The sequence below is a fragment of the Grus americana genome, chromosome 10 (genome assembly GCF_028858705.1).
Source record: "Grus americana isolate bGruAme1 chromosome 10, bGruAme1.mat, whole genome shotgun sequence".
In the NCBI taxonomy this organism is placed as follows: Eukaryota; Metazoa; Chordata; class Aves; order Gruiformes; family Gruidae; genus Grus; species Grus americana.
Genome location: NC_072861.1, coordinates 12,318,915 through 12,335,477, shown reverse-complemented (window position 1 = coordinate 12,335,477; position 16,563 = coordinate 12,318,915). Strand labels below are relative to the sequence as shown.

Below are 16,563 nucleotides of genomic sequence, written 5' to 3'. Positions count from 1 at the left end.
TCTTTGGCTGCTGCCAGCCTATGTTTTGCTATGATACACTGTCATAGGATAGGATGGAAGAAAAATATTCTTGCAGAATTTAAATGGCTCGGATTACCTGTAATGCTGACAGTTTGGCTCACTGCCAGCAGTAACTTCTACATGACAGTGTAGGAAAGTGAGACTGGTGTTATGTGTTCACTGCTGTGAAAACCTGACAAGTGGGACCCCTTGATGCCGTCCTACACCCTAAGGAAGGGTACCTGTAATTTGGTAGTGATCAGAGTGCAAGCTAGTGCAAGCAGGAAGGTTGTGGTCAGGACTGAGGTGTGTTAGCAAGGCAGCACTGGATACTACGCGCTGCCTTGCTTGCTAGACATGGCACAATCAGCTTAGCTGCAAAGGAAAGGGGAAGTTTTCTTCCAACTAGGACACATAGTTATTTTGTCTTGGACACTTGGAGACAACCTTTCAGACTAGGAATCCATAAACCACAAAATACTTGTGTTAAAAGAATCTAGCCAAAAATACTACATTCATGACACTTTTTTCTTTTTCCTTTTACAAAACAAAAACAAACAAATTCCTTTGCTGTAATCAACAGTAGTCAAAAGATAACTTTCTTCAGTTCAAGGATATCAACTTTAATTGTTAAGGCTATAAGTAATATTAATTGATACAAACCTCTTATTTCTGCTACAAAAGTTACTATACAAATGTTTTCTAAAAAGCCAATGATTAATATTACATTTTTGTGACGTAATGAAAAAAACATCAAAGTCTAAAGGGAAACAAGTAAGTATGCATATACAGCTCACATGTTTATTTAAGCATACTTTACATATTGAAATACAGTAGTTACTTTCTGGATGAGGGCTCTCAAATTATAAAATTAATCTGTCAGGTTTTCAGACTTGGCAGGGTAAAAGGCTTTCTTGCCGTGTTCTAACAGAGTAGGGGAAAAGCATCACTTCAGTGGCAAAGAGCTAAATAACCACACAGTTAATGGAGGGAAAGTTTAGGAAAATAATTACATTAATTCACTTCAGATCTGATCCTGCAACCTTTAACCATGCAATGACATTCTTTGCCCAGCAGCAGACCCAAATTTACACTTTGCAGAATCACATCCTTACTGAGGTGGAGATTGCCAAATAGCTGTTAGTGAGGGAAGTGCCATGTGTGCCAATTCTAGAAACCAGAAAGGCAGTACAGTCTGCCCTATATTTTTCAGACTTTTGGTACCTTACATAACTAGGTGCAAAATACTTATTTTTATTTCTGATTCTTTTCTTTGGAAGTGCAGTCATGTGCAATCAGGTGGAATAAGTGTGCTGATAATTTTCCTTCAGAAATTATAATGGTTAGCGATGTGGACACTTTTCTTTTTAGGCAGAAACCATGAGGCACTGAAGCAAGCATTCACTTTTCTTGCACTTGAGGTCACAAATTTATGCAAGTCAAAAATGTTGGGCCTGCCAAAAACATCATGCTACACTCCACCAAATAAAAGGACACTGTTATTCTTACAAGGAAAGGTTTGACAGGACAGGAAATAGGCAGGGTCATAGAAGTTTACTTAATACCGAAACTTGTTTAACTATCTTTAAGCCAAAATACAATAATAGTTATTTTTTTAAAAAATTAGAAGAGTGGGGGGAGTGAAGACATATACAAGAGCATTGGACTGTGCTGTTACCGGAGTAGCAACCAAAAGAGAAACTAGGGAACCTTAACAAAAATTCACGTAACTCAGGTTCCTATATGTCACCTGCCTTTACTGGGTTAACACGTATTAACTGAGTTTTAATTTATGTCCTGAACTTGCAGCGAGAGGCATCTGATTTGGAGAATCCAATGCAGAGTTTACTGAGCTATACACTACTTTCATTACAATGCAATCCTTAAGTAGACTGCGTTCCACTTAAAGGAATAGAGGAAGGGGGAGAAAGAAGAGAGTGAATATGAAAGATAGGAAAAATGTTGCTGTTCATTACAATTTTCCATTTTTGTTGAAACACAGCAGGAGAGCAAAGCCACAGGCTTCTCTACTGCTCTTGCATGCCAGGAGGGATTATGCAAACACTGCAACCACCCAAATCTTATTTAAATTATAGTCATTGTTCCCCCTTTAATGGTTATACTTTTGCCTGCTTTCACTCAAATATTGCAGCATCTTGCTTTCCGCCAACACAGTCCCAATGGGACTCATCAACTCTTAATTATAGATGAACATATCTTTGAAAAATACCTCTGGAAAAAAGAGGAAGAGAAGGCAAACTTTAAGTGCCATCTAGTGGCTCAGCTACTAAAAGACATTAAATAGATCCAAAAAATTCTTAACGTGCCACAAAATAATGTAACAGTAGCTGAACGGAGGAAGCAGTGCTTTAATTCACAACCACTAAAGACCAAGTTAATACTTTGGGGAACCAAAAAAAGGCCTGAAGATCAATGTTATCATTACCATAATTTTTCTTTTAAGATTTTTGACTGTAAGTGGAGAGTTCAAATGGTAGGAATCATCTAGTGGTCATGTGTTCCTTCAAGACCCTTATCAGCTTCTGCCTCAGTAAGGAAATACAAGTTGTTGTATGTATTTCAGTCCAAATCTGGAAACAAGACCCTTTCACATCTCAAAACAGAACCCAAACCATGGAGGTGAATCTGGAGCCAGGCATCTGAATTCAGAAGTTTGCATTCTCCTCCGAATTCACCTGGGGTTGAAGGCCAGATGTTCTCGATCTCTATTTGTAATAAGTCAAATCCATTTCTACAAGAAAGGAGGCAGATTGTTAGTTTGTAGTGCCCTTCTTTCCCTGCAGGAAAAAGCCATTTTCTGCTGTAGATGAGAATTCCCAACAAATTATTTTCCGTTATAAAAGCTCTGTATTACATTTAGACAGACGAAGTTCCACAAGATCACTCCCAAAGCTTTAGGTAACTCCTCTTGGAGATAATGTGTCTCTTCTACAACAGTAGATGACAGTTTAAACTTAAATAGCTTTGTCCAAACCTGTTCAGTGATAATGGAGAGCAGCCCAACATCGTTTTTATTTAATGTAATTTTAATTTTTTTTTTTTTTTTTCAAATAGCATTATACTTTGGGCTTGCTTTGGAGCTCTACATCTCTTCGGTTTCATACCTATAGTAAGCCCTGGGGATCACACCTCGGTGACAGTTCTGGAGACAAGAATCTGTCCAGACAAAAGTAAGACCTATACATGTTAGCATCTAGCTTCTCATGAGATTACCTGCTCAAGCATGTCCTTCAGTCAATGACACACTTATCCAGTTTTTCATTGAATTACAAAACTCATTTACAACTAGTGAATTTAGGCAGAAGGGTAGATCTCAGATAAAGTAATGAACAAGATCAACGTTTCCCAGTCTTACTTTTGCTAATATAAACATTTTTAAACATTCTGATTTTTTAAGAGGATCAAGTGTGCTAATTAAAGCTTAAAATGTACCATTACAAAGTGGGAAATTTAAACCTTGCTGAAGAAGTGCCAGTCTATATTCTTCCTGTTGCTTATAGGGAGAGGGTGAGTTGTATGAGCAAGAGCTGGGGGAAGTCAAAAGCTAGCTTCTGCAACAAATACCATTCTGTGCCTCCTGTGTACGTTTGCCAGATACTAAGATAAAATACATGTGTAGCATAGGTAATATTAATGGAAAAAGCGAATGTTAAAGTAATTTGGAGGGTATTACTTTTCATGTTAATAAAATTGTGGGACTTTCTTTTTAAAAATATAAAAGAAAAAAGGGAAGAGAGATGTAGGCAGCATAGTTTGAACGAGAAAGTAGCAAATACTGTTCTAAGAACTCTCTACTCACTACCAATACAAGAAGTTTCTACAGGTTTCAATACAGGCCCTGGTCTGCAGTAGCAAGTATCAACTTAAGATAGTATTTGTCTTCTACAGATTTGCTATTCATATTGACGCCAAACCCCAACACTACAAAAGGAATTATCAGAATTTGTTACCCTAGTGTAATGGCTTGATGGACAGGGAGGAGTTCAGCATAGAGGTGAGCCTGAAAGCATTTCCATTGACTTTTCCAAGGTCCTACTGAGAAAAGCCTTGCAGTAATCTTAAAATTATGTGCTTCTCTAGGTAAGTATTGAGAAATGATGAAAAGGAACTTAACTATACCAATTTTCAAAATAAGTAAGCCCTTTTTGGTAATGATACTTAATGGTCTGTTTGTTGACAACTTAGAGCAGGAATGGATTTGTAAATCTATGTTTCTTCCTCAAGTGTGTAAGATAGGTTCTGAGAGAGTGCTTTTTCTAGCAAATACTATTCCTTCTTACCTCAGAATTTGGAGTATTAGTATTACTTTCAAAAATGGAAATTAGATCAGTTTCCAGCAGGTGCAACAAATTATAAATATCAACAAAACTTAAACTTTTTCCTTGAGGGTTGCTGTTCTAAGTGAGATCATCTTGTAGTTTTTTTTTAAAAAGGACTTGTATCAGGGAAGAAAAGAGGAGCAGCAAAACTTGCTCTCAACTTACAGTCCAGTAAGAGGAAACAGCTTTACACAGAAGGATCATTGTTATTTTAAGATCTTTAAATAGCCTTTGGTAATTGAAGTTTCTTTTTAGGAGGTTACAGAATGGAATAAACTTAGTGTCAGCTTTTCCAATTCATTTAAAACTTCATTGGTATGATGTGCTTCTTCCTTACAATAGGCTTTTGCATAGTAACTGTGCTTATGAAGGTCTGGGTATACAGATATAAGTACAGTGTTGTGATAAAGGTGTAGGGGGGGAAAAAAGACTGATAAGCATATAATGCACATGGAGGGAAAGACTTTGACTCTAGTCAAAGATGAATGTACTTATTGTTTCAGCACTGCCAAGTCAATCTAATGACTATCCTATGGTTGAAGGAATCTGAATGCTGTTATATTACACTTTATTTTCCAGCTCACTGGGCAAGGGGGGGTAAAATGTATAAAATGTGCAATATTTTGCACCTACTTCACTAGAAATGGTTCGTCCTACACAAGGACATGAAACTAATACCAACAGGATTATTATCATCTGAGACAAGGAGAAGAATGCTGTGAACATCTTGGCCTACAAAAGAGCCTACCTTTCCACTACTGAAAAACTACTTAAAGCACAGTATTTCATACCTGTGACCTTTCAGATAAGAAAATGTAAAAAAAGAATACAGACAGCTGCAGGTAAAAAAATTATGTTTGAGAGCCACAGAGCCTTTTCTAATTCTTTTTCTGTAAAGTGGGAAAATACTCCAGATTCTTTCTTTTTTGTCTCTTCTCTTGTATGCATGTTCTTTCACCTGAGAGCTTTTGAGTAATTTAAGAGATTCACACACTTAAAGAAACAGTCAGGTTTGGGACAGATTCCAAAAGAGTTCTATGTTATTTTGTCAAAATAGAACTGGAAAAAAACCCCAATTTGTGCAGTGCTTCAATAAATCAGAATCTTTCTTCTATACAGTAGCTTATTAATGAATTTATCAACAAATATTTCAACAGCATATTTCATAGCATTTGTTTACTATACAGAAGTTATTTCCAAATGAGTTCTGTTATTTAGCTCAAACACTGTCTTGCCTGCTTTTTTAATAGTTGAAAAAATCGGTTTGAGGATCAGCTAAGGATCAAAGACAGAACTTTAGCTTTGAACAGAAAAAAGTATTTTGACAGGTTGTAGAAGATGCAATATTTAATATCTTTGCTTTATTCCGATTAGACTGGGAAGTCATATCAATACCTGTATTATCACCAATTCTACATGAAATAGGGTCTCAGTATGAAATACTGAGCTACATGGATGATAGTTTTCAGAAGATTAACACAAACTTGCAAGGGAACAGTCAACCATATTAGTTTAGGTGAGTAAAATAAAATCAAATCATTAAGTTATTTTTTTTAATTTATTAGAGTATAATCAGCACATAAACAATGAATTCTTATTACCGAGGACTGAGAGCTAAAAAGAAAAAATAGCCATAAACTAATCAGTCAAGTCGGTCACACACATTTCCCATTAATACAGAAGAATTCACTGCCTGTAAAAATAGACAGGACAGATAAAAAGAAGTCAGAATAAAACTTTATTTTTATGTACTCCAAAATCCCACTTCTACTTCAAATGATAACTTAGAAACAGTGTAACAAAAAAAAAAACCCCAAACAACAACAACCCAAGAGAAAGCATATTCAAATAATTTTCAGTTCTTTCCAGTAGAACCAAAGCCACCTTCACCACGTTCTGTATCATCTAGAGCCTGAAAGACATCAATTATGGTAAGTTGGTTTAGTGTCTTAACTTGCCTTTTGTTTCTATACAACAGATATCATAGAGGAAGGTACATTTACTCGTAACAATAGCTATAATTGAGAAACTAAACCAAAAGATTTTAAGAGACATTTTAGAATACCTTTTATACAAGTTTAAACAAATCCCACATTGTGTGACAACTGTTTCTAATATATATTGAAGTGTTTCTAAAGTGCCTATTAACTCTGAAAACTACAAAACTACAAAAAAAAAAAATCCATGTAAATGCATGCAAAGCATCAACATTTTTATTCAGGTATTGTTGCTACCTGAATAAAACTGTTTCAGTTTTAATACTGAAAGTAGTTTTAAAGCGAAGTATTTATCTGTACCATAAAATTCAGCTTATATACAAATATCTTAAACTATTAATTATTGAAAATAGCAGAAATATTTTCTTTCGGCAACTTACTTGAACTTCTTCTAGCTCAGGATAATAAATGCGTTCACAGATGAGCTGGGCAATCCTATCCCCTTTTTTAACTATGATGAAGTTAAAAGATTATTAGTTCCTTTAAAAAAAGTGAACAATGTAAAGTTTAGACAATCCCCTTTCAAGAGTATCAGAATGTACTAACGTGTAAACATTTATTTGAAGCTTAGTTAAGCAGATGTTAATAGTCCCAGAAAAATACAGGGTAAGATAAACTTGTGCTTAGTCCTTTTAAGGTGAAGTTTTAGCAGCACTACCAGCTCAAGGCATTTCCCCCTCATTCCTGCTGCCATACTGTGGCATCTTAAGTGTTATTATGCATAAATACTGCAGAGATGGAGACAGCTGTATGTATAATGTGGCTCCTTTTGTGAACACAGGAACTGATTTCTCTGGGGGGAGGGGGAAAAACCCAAACTGATAAAAGGAAAACAAAATTTCTGATTAGTACTCAATCTGGTTCACAGAGCTTCTGTAAGAAACTGTGAAGTTGCAGAAAAAGCCACAAAAACGTTGACAATATTGTAACTGAACCCTGAGGCTTAAAACTGTTTGCAGGGAGACAGCATGATTAAGGGAAAAATCATACCTTTATTACTCATGTTTCCCCGGATCCTGAAGAAGTTTTTATCTCAAATACTACTCAGCTAAATCTTTTTTTTTTTTTTTTATTTTGCAGAGCAAGTAAGAAACTTAATACAAAGTTGCGCTTCAGTACAGCTTGTGAATCTAAAGCTTAGCTAAGTAGGGGTTTTTTGTTTATTTTAGTTTCCTGGTGGTGTGGTTTGGGGTTTTTTCGGGGGGTGGGTTTTGGTTTTTCTTGCATGCTGCCTAATCTGCTAGGAGTGGAATCTTTTCGTGTTTCCTTGACACGATATTTTTAAGTTTCCATGTTTTTGTTAATTGTAAGAAGAAAAATGTTCTCAGCTAATTCTAACTCTTCATAGACTTTTAAAGAAAAATTAATTTCTCATTTCCAGTCAGATGGCTGAAAACAGACTCTGTCAAGCTGAACACTTACCTTCAAAATTCTCCTTGCCAAAGTTGAAGAGTACCACACCAACATTTCCCCTGTAATCCTCATCAATAACACCAGCTGTCATAAGGAAGAATTAAGAAGGATATTCAGTTAATAAATGTTGTCGGTATATTAGATAAGTAGATTAGATAAGATTTAGATTAGTAGATGATTGCAGTATCTCATATTGACATCCTTTATACTACTCATGCACAATTAAACAATATATATGAAAATACTGAAATATCTGAAAATGCTAATCAATCTTGCAAAAAGAACTGAAAAACACCATCACGTATCAAGAAATGTTTCATCACTGTACTACTAATTTTAGTTGCAATACCCTATCTGAAATCACGACAGCTGTACCAAATTCAGGCTCCATTTGTTCTGTTAACTTCAGCTCTTTGAGTGTCAGGCAGAAATCTGTTCTTAACTCTAACATTTTATTTGAGAGCTATAGATTTACACAGATCTCAGGCAGGGTAACAGAACTAAAGCTTTAAGGAATTGATTGTCATTCAACTACATTCAAGTGTAAATACTGTAAAACAAGCTTCCTGTTATATTTTTATATAATTCTATTAACTACATAGTTCAGGACATTATGATTATTTTAATGTGTATTGATAGATATTCTGCTTATTTGGGGTTTTTCTCACTGATACAGGAAGCATATTTCCAACAGAAAAACTGGAGTTTTGGCTTCCTTGTGAACCAAAGTATGTATTTTGAAACCTGCTTGCACAAATAATTCAAATACTAAAATTACATGTCATTCCAAGTCATTCCCAGACTCATACATAAAGGTACTACCTTTAGAGATTATAAACACCAGAGGAAATCATAGTATGACTATACCTTGAAGTTTTGATGTTGAACCACTACATACACACTTAGAGAACAGAAAACTGAGGGGTTTTATCTCAGTTTCTTCAGCTGTGTGAAAACATTGCAGTACATATGGTCCATAGTTACTGCACAATTTCTGCACTAGTTCTAGTGTGAAGAAAAGTATACAGCTGCCCTTCCTTTGTAATGTTACAGGTTAATCCAATCACATTTCTGAACAGCTTCCTAATTAAGGTACTAGTAACACTGGGAGTATCCCCTGAGTTCTGAAAATTCAGAAAACTATGCAGTTCACAAAGTAACTCACTGGTATTTAACTGCATGCAATTGCTTAAAGAGACCCAAATTACAGCACTGTCAAAAGTAACAGTGAACAAAACATAGGGGTTGCTGTGCATGAACATTTTCCACAATCAAAAAAATTCTTAAAAACTTCTTGAATGTAGCATTCAGTTCAGTTGATTCAGGTAGCTTGATGTACCAAAGCTACATGCATAGGTTCTGTACTGTTTATTTAGTTTAGGTTAGACCAGCTTTCAGAAAGTCAACTACACATCAGTTAAATTGAGAATTACAGTACATCACTTATATTGGTGATCACAGAGCTTGCTTGCACAATTTCTACCACGGTTCAATGTTGCAATCCAATACTTAAAATATTAAAAATCAAATCCTATGCACAAGTGTGAAGTGTATAAGCAAAAAAGGCTGAACTATAAACCAAAACATGAACGTTTTGCCGCCTCCTAGCAAAGTACTATTTCTTCCTCCTTTTTAAAATATCAGATAATCCAGAGCCCTTACATAATTGCTAAACCAGGGGCAACACAAAACATTAGCTAAAGAGTGCTATGCAAATAATTTGCTTTGTTTTATACAACAGCGGACGCTGAGTCCACGCTACACACATGCATTACAAAGAGAGATTCAACAAAGTTGTAATGGCAGCAGAAATAATTGTAAGCATCACTCAAATTCTCAAGTCAGTTGCCCCTTAATTTGGTGTATTTGTTCATGTGAGTAAATCAGCTGGAGAGCTGAAAGCCAGAATTCATTTTTGGCATATAAAATTATGTACATATGCTCATAAATGCATATAAAAAGATCGTTAGCTCTTTGGATAAATGCTTAATTTGACAAACCATTCTCAAGTGTTTCTGTACAGCTAAGACATTTTTCTAGACCATATGCTGGGTTAGATATTGCTATGCATTAGAAATTGATAATGGAATTTGCTAATTTAACACAATGAGGGCCAGTTTTATTTCTGTTATAATACAGTATTCTGCTCTGATATAACACAATACTCAAAACTGATTACTACAGATTACTAATACTATTTAAATGGAGATTATGTTTTCATATGTATAAAATGTACCAATTAAAGTAGTATGGTTAGATTTATAGGCGCAAGAAACTCTTGCATGTCACATTTTTGCTGGAATTATCTGAAGAAAATATATAGAACAGAACAACTAGTGCTACTTAAAGTCATTCTAAATTAAATTTTCTGCCTTCATATACCTGACAGAAAGCAAGTTTATTTCTACGTAATGACGAAAATTGTACTTGATCTATTGGTTAGTGCTTAACCGCTAATGAAGCTTTTTGATCTACCAGGCATTGCTGCTATTTTCTGGGAGAGAAAAAAAAAACGTATCTAAAGCTTAGCTTGTATTGGATTAACTGGACTTTAATGGCACATTAGTACTTAGTACTTCTGCCCCTTTTTATACCCCAAACCTTTTTTTTTTTCCTTCCCTGTAAAGGAGCGTTATAATGGCTCTATACTGATTTACAATGAATCTAGTCAGATGGCTTCCCCGACCTTTAAACAATGGCATTAGCACAATCCCAGCTTTATGTATAGACACTAAAATTTATTTTACAAGTATTTGTTGAAAAAGCTGTCATCTAAACAGATACTTCTATGAACAGATACCAAAGTCTTTTGACCACCTATTTTACTACTGCTTGAGACTGGCTCTCTAGGATTTGAAAACTGTCTGGTAACTAAAGTTGGAAAAGACTGATGAGTATTTCTGTGGCTGAACTGAAGTCAGCAACACTTTAAAATTTTAATCACTCGTATTATTCACTAGAGGGGGGGAAAAAAACCCTCTCTCTAAACCACTGTGATTTTCTAAGCTTAACTATAAACACCTTGTAATGGTTCTACAGATTGTGGCATTCTATTATTCCAGAACAGCAAGTTGCAATAATTATACACATTGCAGAGCACTAAGGCCCTTTTCTAAATTACATGTATTGAGTGGAAATCATCTAAGTAATTTCTGGAAAAATCATGCATTGGAATTGGCAGTCTGACATTCTGTCTTACTCTGTCAGAACTCTGGCATGTCACTTGTTGGGAAAGCATCCAGATTAGAACAATGTAATACGTATTTAGTGCTAGTTAAACTGCTGTGGTTACAGCTGTGCTCAGAGTAACTCCACAGTAATCTTAGTGGTGAGAACTTCTGTGCAATGTAGATGCCATTTTAGAATACAATACTTAGGGAATCTGCCTGTACTCTCATCAGCCCCATGGCAAAACTTGAATTGAACTTTCAACAACATTTACTTCATGTTGCAGTTATAGAGATATGGACAGTGAGGCTTTCGTGAAGGCTTTTGATTCTAGATATGCTTATAATAATTGTTTTTGGAGAGGTATCTGCGAATTTCTAATCAAGATTAAAGAAAAGCTCAAAATACTTTAAAAAAAATCCTGCTGTTCAAAACAAATCTGTTGGTAGTACTGAACAACAACAAAAACACCTGTAAAGACTTGTAGAAAGTGGGATTTTAGTTTTATTTCTGTTTCAAACTGAATTAATTGACTTCAATTTTTAAGTCAATGTATAGTTATGAGTTTAAATTTCATTTGCTTTACATAATTTGTTACATCTTCATCACTAAGAGTAAACTAAAGCTCTTTTCATCCTAATAAGCAATCTTCTGTAAGCAAAGAACTACCCACAGTAATGGCACATTCCAGTGCTTTCTATCATTCCTTTTGAATATCATTACTATACAGTCTCTGCATGAAAGAGTATCTGTATATTACTGATTTAATTCATTCTGATCTTACACTCGAATGAAAAGAATCACACACAGATGTTTAGTCAAAACGGAGAAAGCAGAACGTAAAACATAATCTTAAAAGCCTAAAGCAAAAAATAACTTCTATGCCAGGCATTGCCTACAAAAGTACGACACGATTATTATTTTAAAATATCAGTAATATTTTTATAATTCAGCAGGTTTTAGAATAATTATGATTCACTGGTTCTCCAAGGTATTTCCCAGTTACCTCCTTTTGCCAGACTACCAATGAAGCTAGCATTATTAATTTGCACATACTACAATGTGAAATTAAGGCATTTCTGCAATCAAGATTTACAAAGTCTCAGTAAAAAGATCAAAAATCTTACCACCAACATCTATGAAGTGTTTCGCAGCTAAACCAGAACGTGGTGCTAGAAAACAAGAAGTTTTTTTGTAAGTAAAATTTATTTATTTTAAAACTCTTATACAATATTTATACGTTAGTGTGTTTGCACAGAGCCATGGCAGCAAGAACTGTTTCCACAGTCTTTCTAAAATAAACATGACTTTACAGGAACTACTGTAAGTGTTAATGTATATATTAAACAAAATAACAGCTGCCACAGGCTACAATACAATTGCAATCTTTAAGTGATATAAGCATATCCTTGTTTAGATCACCAATTGCAGAGTAGGTTTCTCCAAGGAAGGTGGCTGGAGCAGACGACAATCTAATCTTGGTTTATTTTTGGTGGCTACCACTGGTTTGGAATAATCTCAAAAGACTATTAGGTCAATCCATTCCAGTTACAATGGAAAACAACAGTTGGCAAGCAATTTACTAAGAAATATTATACACAGATAATAAACTAAATGATGTGCAGGGTTGGGTTTGATTGTTTGTTGGGGTTTTTTTTTTTTTACTTACTTTAGCCTACTTTGAGGTGCTAAAATGTTACTCTCTTCAAAATTTTCTTTGCCTGCGATAAAAGAAATGCACTTGCATTCTCCTTTTAGATGAAAGGACACAGCAAACTCCGATCATGTGCTTCCACTGGAGAAGCTATTGCTTTTTTTACTTTAAGAATATACATAATTCAGAAAAAGAATGCGCAGAACATAACAAAGTATCTTGCACAGGTTCTTGCAAGTATTCTGTCACAAAAAGTAGTCAAATTCTACTATACTAGTATGCTTACTTCAGGGTTAATTTTTAAACATCCAGGGGTGTATTTTCTGTGTGTCCATTACCTATTGGTCTTTGTGATTCAAATTCTGAAACTGCAGAGAAATAATGAACTATTGCATGGCCTATAAAGTTGCATGTAGATTATGAAAATTTTTTGCTAATCATCTTCGCCGTTTGATGTACACGAAACCTCAAATGTATTTGACAAGAAACATCTATTACACGGCTTAATAAATCACTCAGCCATGTGACACCAGGGGGGTTTTTTTGTGTGTAGACTAATTCTGACAGCTTTAAGCAGAATCTAGATGTGAAGATGGTGTCAAACCTGTTCTACAATGACTCTGCCGCCTTTTTATAGCCTGTTTACTTACCTACTCGGCCATAGCATCCAGAAGGAAGTGCAATTTGAATGTCTGTTTTTACTACAGCCTTTTCCATGGGTGGTATCACACAGTCATAGGCACTACATTGAAGAAAGAAACACTAGTTTATATAGAATATTTTGAACATTTTCTTCTCTGTAACTTAAGGTACAAGATTACCCAGAATTATTCTTGGTGGGAATTTACACAAGAAATATTTACAGATTTGCAAAATCTAATGCAGATCCTAAACCACAAGATATTCCCACTTTGATGGTGCTAGCTTAAGATTTCAGTAGTGTTGTTTGAACAGCATAGTCTTAAGATTGCTAGTTTTAAATGTTTTTTAAACTGGTAAGATAGACAAAAAATACAAGTTTAAATAACCATTACGTGAATGGGGTTGTGCAATTTTTGTGCAAAACCAGAAACTTTAGGAATAGCACACTTCTGATTAAGCATTCTACAGCAGATGAACTACTTGTATTCAATAATAATAATACATTAAATTAAAATGTAGGCAACAATGGTTCTTTTCTGAGCAGGTCAGAAGTTCAGGATTCACATGATTCTGTTGGGAACTATAAATGAGACAGATTTTTAAGAACTTTCTGAAGCTACCCAACTGGACGCTTAATGAAAGGCAGTGGTGACAATACCATAAGTGATCCTGTTCTGTTCTACTTTTTAAAGCCAAGTGTATCTTGGCCTTGGTGAAGAACTGATTTTTGAACACTGGGAAGCACTGAAATGTTTTTTATGAAACACTTTTTCCAGGTGTACAGTGCACCACTGGAACAAAACCAAACTTGGTAAGACAAAAGAAACACAAAGGAAAAGTGTCAAGTGTAGTGAAGCAAAGTTTCAGGAAGTCAGACAGGCAAAGGAAGAAAAAGGCTGATTATTCTAAGTAACACTAAAAAAGGGAAGCTAGAGGAGGTCAGAGTGGAGCTCACACATAACTAGTGATTGTATTTGATCACAGAAGCACTACGCAAGCAACCACAAGCCTAGCTGCAGATACTCCCAAATATAGTGAAAATCTTTGAACAATGGTTATTATCAGTTTAAGCAAACCAAAACTTAAGTCTATACAGCAACCCACGTGGTTTCCAGCTAGGAGCATTATCAAGCTGCCACAACTTCCTTTTGGCAGGCAGCACCCAACAGCCAAGAGGAAAGAAGAAAAGCCCAAGCGCTGGCAGGGAGGGCCCGCACACTACCATTTTTTCGTTTCAATGGGAAGGCACCTAGTCAATGCTGGCACCATCAGCCGCTCAGGCTGATGTGTCAAGCCTGACTTTTGGCCAACGGCTGCATCGCACAACTGGACCACAAATCTCTGGAAATGAAGGGAGAGGAATGGAAGCACAAGGCAGCTAACGAACAGGCCAGCTCTGGCCTCCTCTTCTGCAGGGCTGGCAAGCCTCTCTGGGGGGCTCTGGTCAGAAAGAGGTCCTACCTCGTGAGGGCCCTCTCTGCCGCTGGAGTCCCGAGCCAAGGGGCTCGCTGAGCGGAGCGGCAGCTCCTCTCCCTGAGAGGAAACGGGCCGGGCTGGGCCGGTCGGGACCGGGGCGTGGCATGGGTGGGGTACCCTCACCTGTATAGATCGTAGCCCGCTGCCCGAGCAGAGCCCCTGGAGGGGGCAGAGGCGTTCTCGGACAGCTTAGTGAAGCGGAGCCGTGCGGTGGGCTCCCCGGGCACCGAGCCCTTCTGCCTCTTGCTGGGGGATGGCTGCAGGACGGCCTCGGAGAAGGGCATCGCTGAGTGAGGACGGGAAGGCGAGAGAGACCCGTGTGAGGGGAAAAGGGAAAAGCCCGCGAAAACCGGCACGACCCACTGAAGGCGGAAACAGAGGGGGAAATTGCTTCATCCCCAGACGCTTTCTGCGCCGTGCACCCTCGCCACCCCTCGCCGGTGAGAATGGCCTCGCCCGGCTCCTCCTCAGTACCCAATTCCCCGAGCCCTCACTGAGGGGCCCCTTGCGGGGCTGGTTCCCGCCCCACGGTGTCGGGTGGGACTCGCTGGTCGCGATGCCCCGTAGCCCCTCCTGGTCGCAGCTGGGCGCCCCCCGAGGGGTAGGGCCCGCGGCAGAGCAGTTCCGCAGTGCGGCTGGGCATTGTATGCTTCCCCCAACTCCCCGGCCACCCTCTTACTGCGCCCGCGAGGGTGCAGGAGCCGCCGGCCCAGCATCACGACGCCGCCGTGTGGGGAGCGTGCTGCCGTCAGGCCGCCCGGCGCTCCCCGCCGCTGTCCGGCGGGAAGAGGCTCGTGGGGCGCAGGCGGAGGGCACCGGCGCCCCCTTCTCCCCCTACCCGGGGTCTACCTGCCACGCGGCGCGGCGCAGCCCCTCCGCCAGCGGCCCAGCGCCGGGCGCCTCCGCGGGACACGACAGTGGCGGTGCCGAGGAGCGGCGGGCGGACCCCGCTGGGCGCGCAGCGTTGCCGGGGGACGCGATTGCTGCTGCACGGCCGGCGGCAGGCGGAGCCAGGGCCGCGCGTGGGCCCTGTCGCCGTGCTGCGAGGGGAGCTGGGGCAGGAGCGCGGAGGCGTCCGGTCGTGCCCAGGCTTCGGCTATTACAGCTCCCTCAGGGAGGCCGCGCTCCCCCCCCCGCCCCGTGTCCGAGTCGCACAGCAGTCGTGCCTTGCTTCCTTCTGCAAATAACAGGTGTCCTCGTTCAGAAATTGTCATGCAATGATGGAAGCATTTGCCTTATGAAAGGAAAACAACTGCTTCCCCTCCTTGTCGAGGCTGTAGATAGGCAAACCTATCAATGCTCCGCCTGCCTTGTTCTTCTGGCTCAGTCAGAGCAGAACACTTCCATGATTTCACCATCTTTGATTTTGATATGCGCTGCCCTCTTTCGCTGTCCTGTCAATGAAAGACGTCCCTCAATCCCCCCACAGTTTTCTGTGCTGTGGGCCGACAAGGGTACCCATTGGATTCATGGTTGTAAAACTTGTGCTTGACCACTCCGATGAATGTTTTTTTCACTGTATAAAATAGCTGCAGACTGTTGGAGTTCTGTTTGCTAGTCTAAATGTTGTCAAACAACCATTCTTTGTGACTTTTCTTTTTTTAAAGATCAAAGCGTATGTGATTGTGTCCTTGCTGTTACATTTCTCAAATGCAGCCAGATGGCAGTGAAACCATTGCTACACTTTGCAGTCCACTTGTGGAAAATATTTTGAAGAATGTCCCAATTTGGGGTTTCTTTTGTTGCTGTTCAGCACTTTCAGTCTTAATAGTATGCACTGTTTGAATGAGAATGTGTATGTATCATAGACCTATGTGAAAAAGCTACTTAGACTATTTCATGACTTCTGATATAAACCATCCACAAATTGAAG

At 38.5% G+C, this 16,563-nt stretch overlaps 1 protein-coding gene across 2 annotated transcripts; it reads right to left on the bottom strand.

The window, feature by feature from the left end:
* Positions 1–5,669: 5,669 nt before the first annotated feature.
* On the bottom strand, positions 5,670–15,791 carry DUT (deoxyuridine triphosphatase). 2 transcript variants are annotated; one of them, XM_054837511.1, is made up of 7 exons: positions 15,540–15,791; positions 14,814–14,976; positions 13,223–13,314; positions 12,046–12,090; positions 7,760–7,834; positions 6,718–6,788; positions 5,670–6,252 (listed from the first exon to the last, which is right to left on the bottom strand). In XM_054837511.1, exons 2-7 carry the CDS (start codon positions 14,972–14,974, stop codon positions 6,196–6,198), a joined length of 501 nt encoding a protein of 166 aa, XP_054693486.1. In that variant the 5' UTR covers positions 14,975–14,976; positions 15,540–15,791; the 3' UTR covers positions 5,670–6,195. The 2 variants fall into 2 exon arrangements, with proteins under 2 accessions (XP_054693486.1, XP_054693485.1); XM_054837510.1 differs by lacking the exon at positions 15,540–15,791 and adding an exon at positions 15,370–15,478.
* Between the last annotated feature and the right edge of the window lie 772 nt (positions 15,792–16,563).

Excerpts from the sequence above, each read along its gene's own strand:
- DUT (XM_054837510.1), bottom strand. The coding sequence starts at position 15,406 with ATGCTGGGCCGGCGGCTCCTGCACCCTCGCGGGCGCA. Across the intron at positions 13,315-14,813 it reads GCGGGCTACGATCTATACAG|TGCCTATGACTGTGTGATAC; the intron begins GTGAGGGTACCC and ends TCTTCAATGTAG. Across the intron at positions 7,835-12,045 it reads ACACTTCATAGATGTTGGTG|CTGGTGTTATTGATGAGGAT; the intron begins GTAAGATTTTTG and ends TCCTTATGACAG.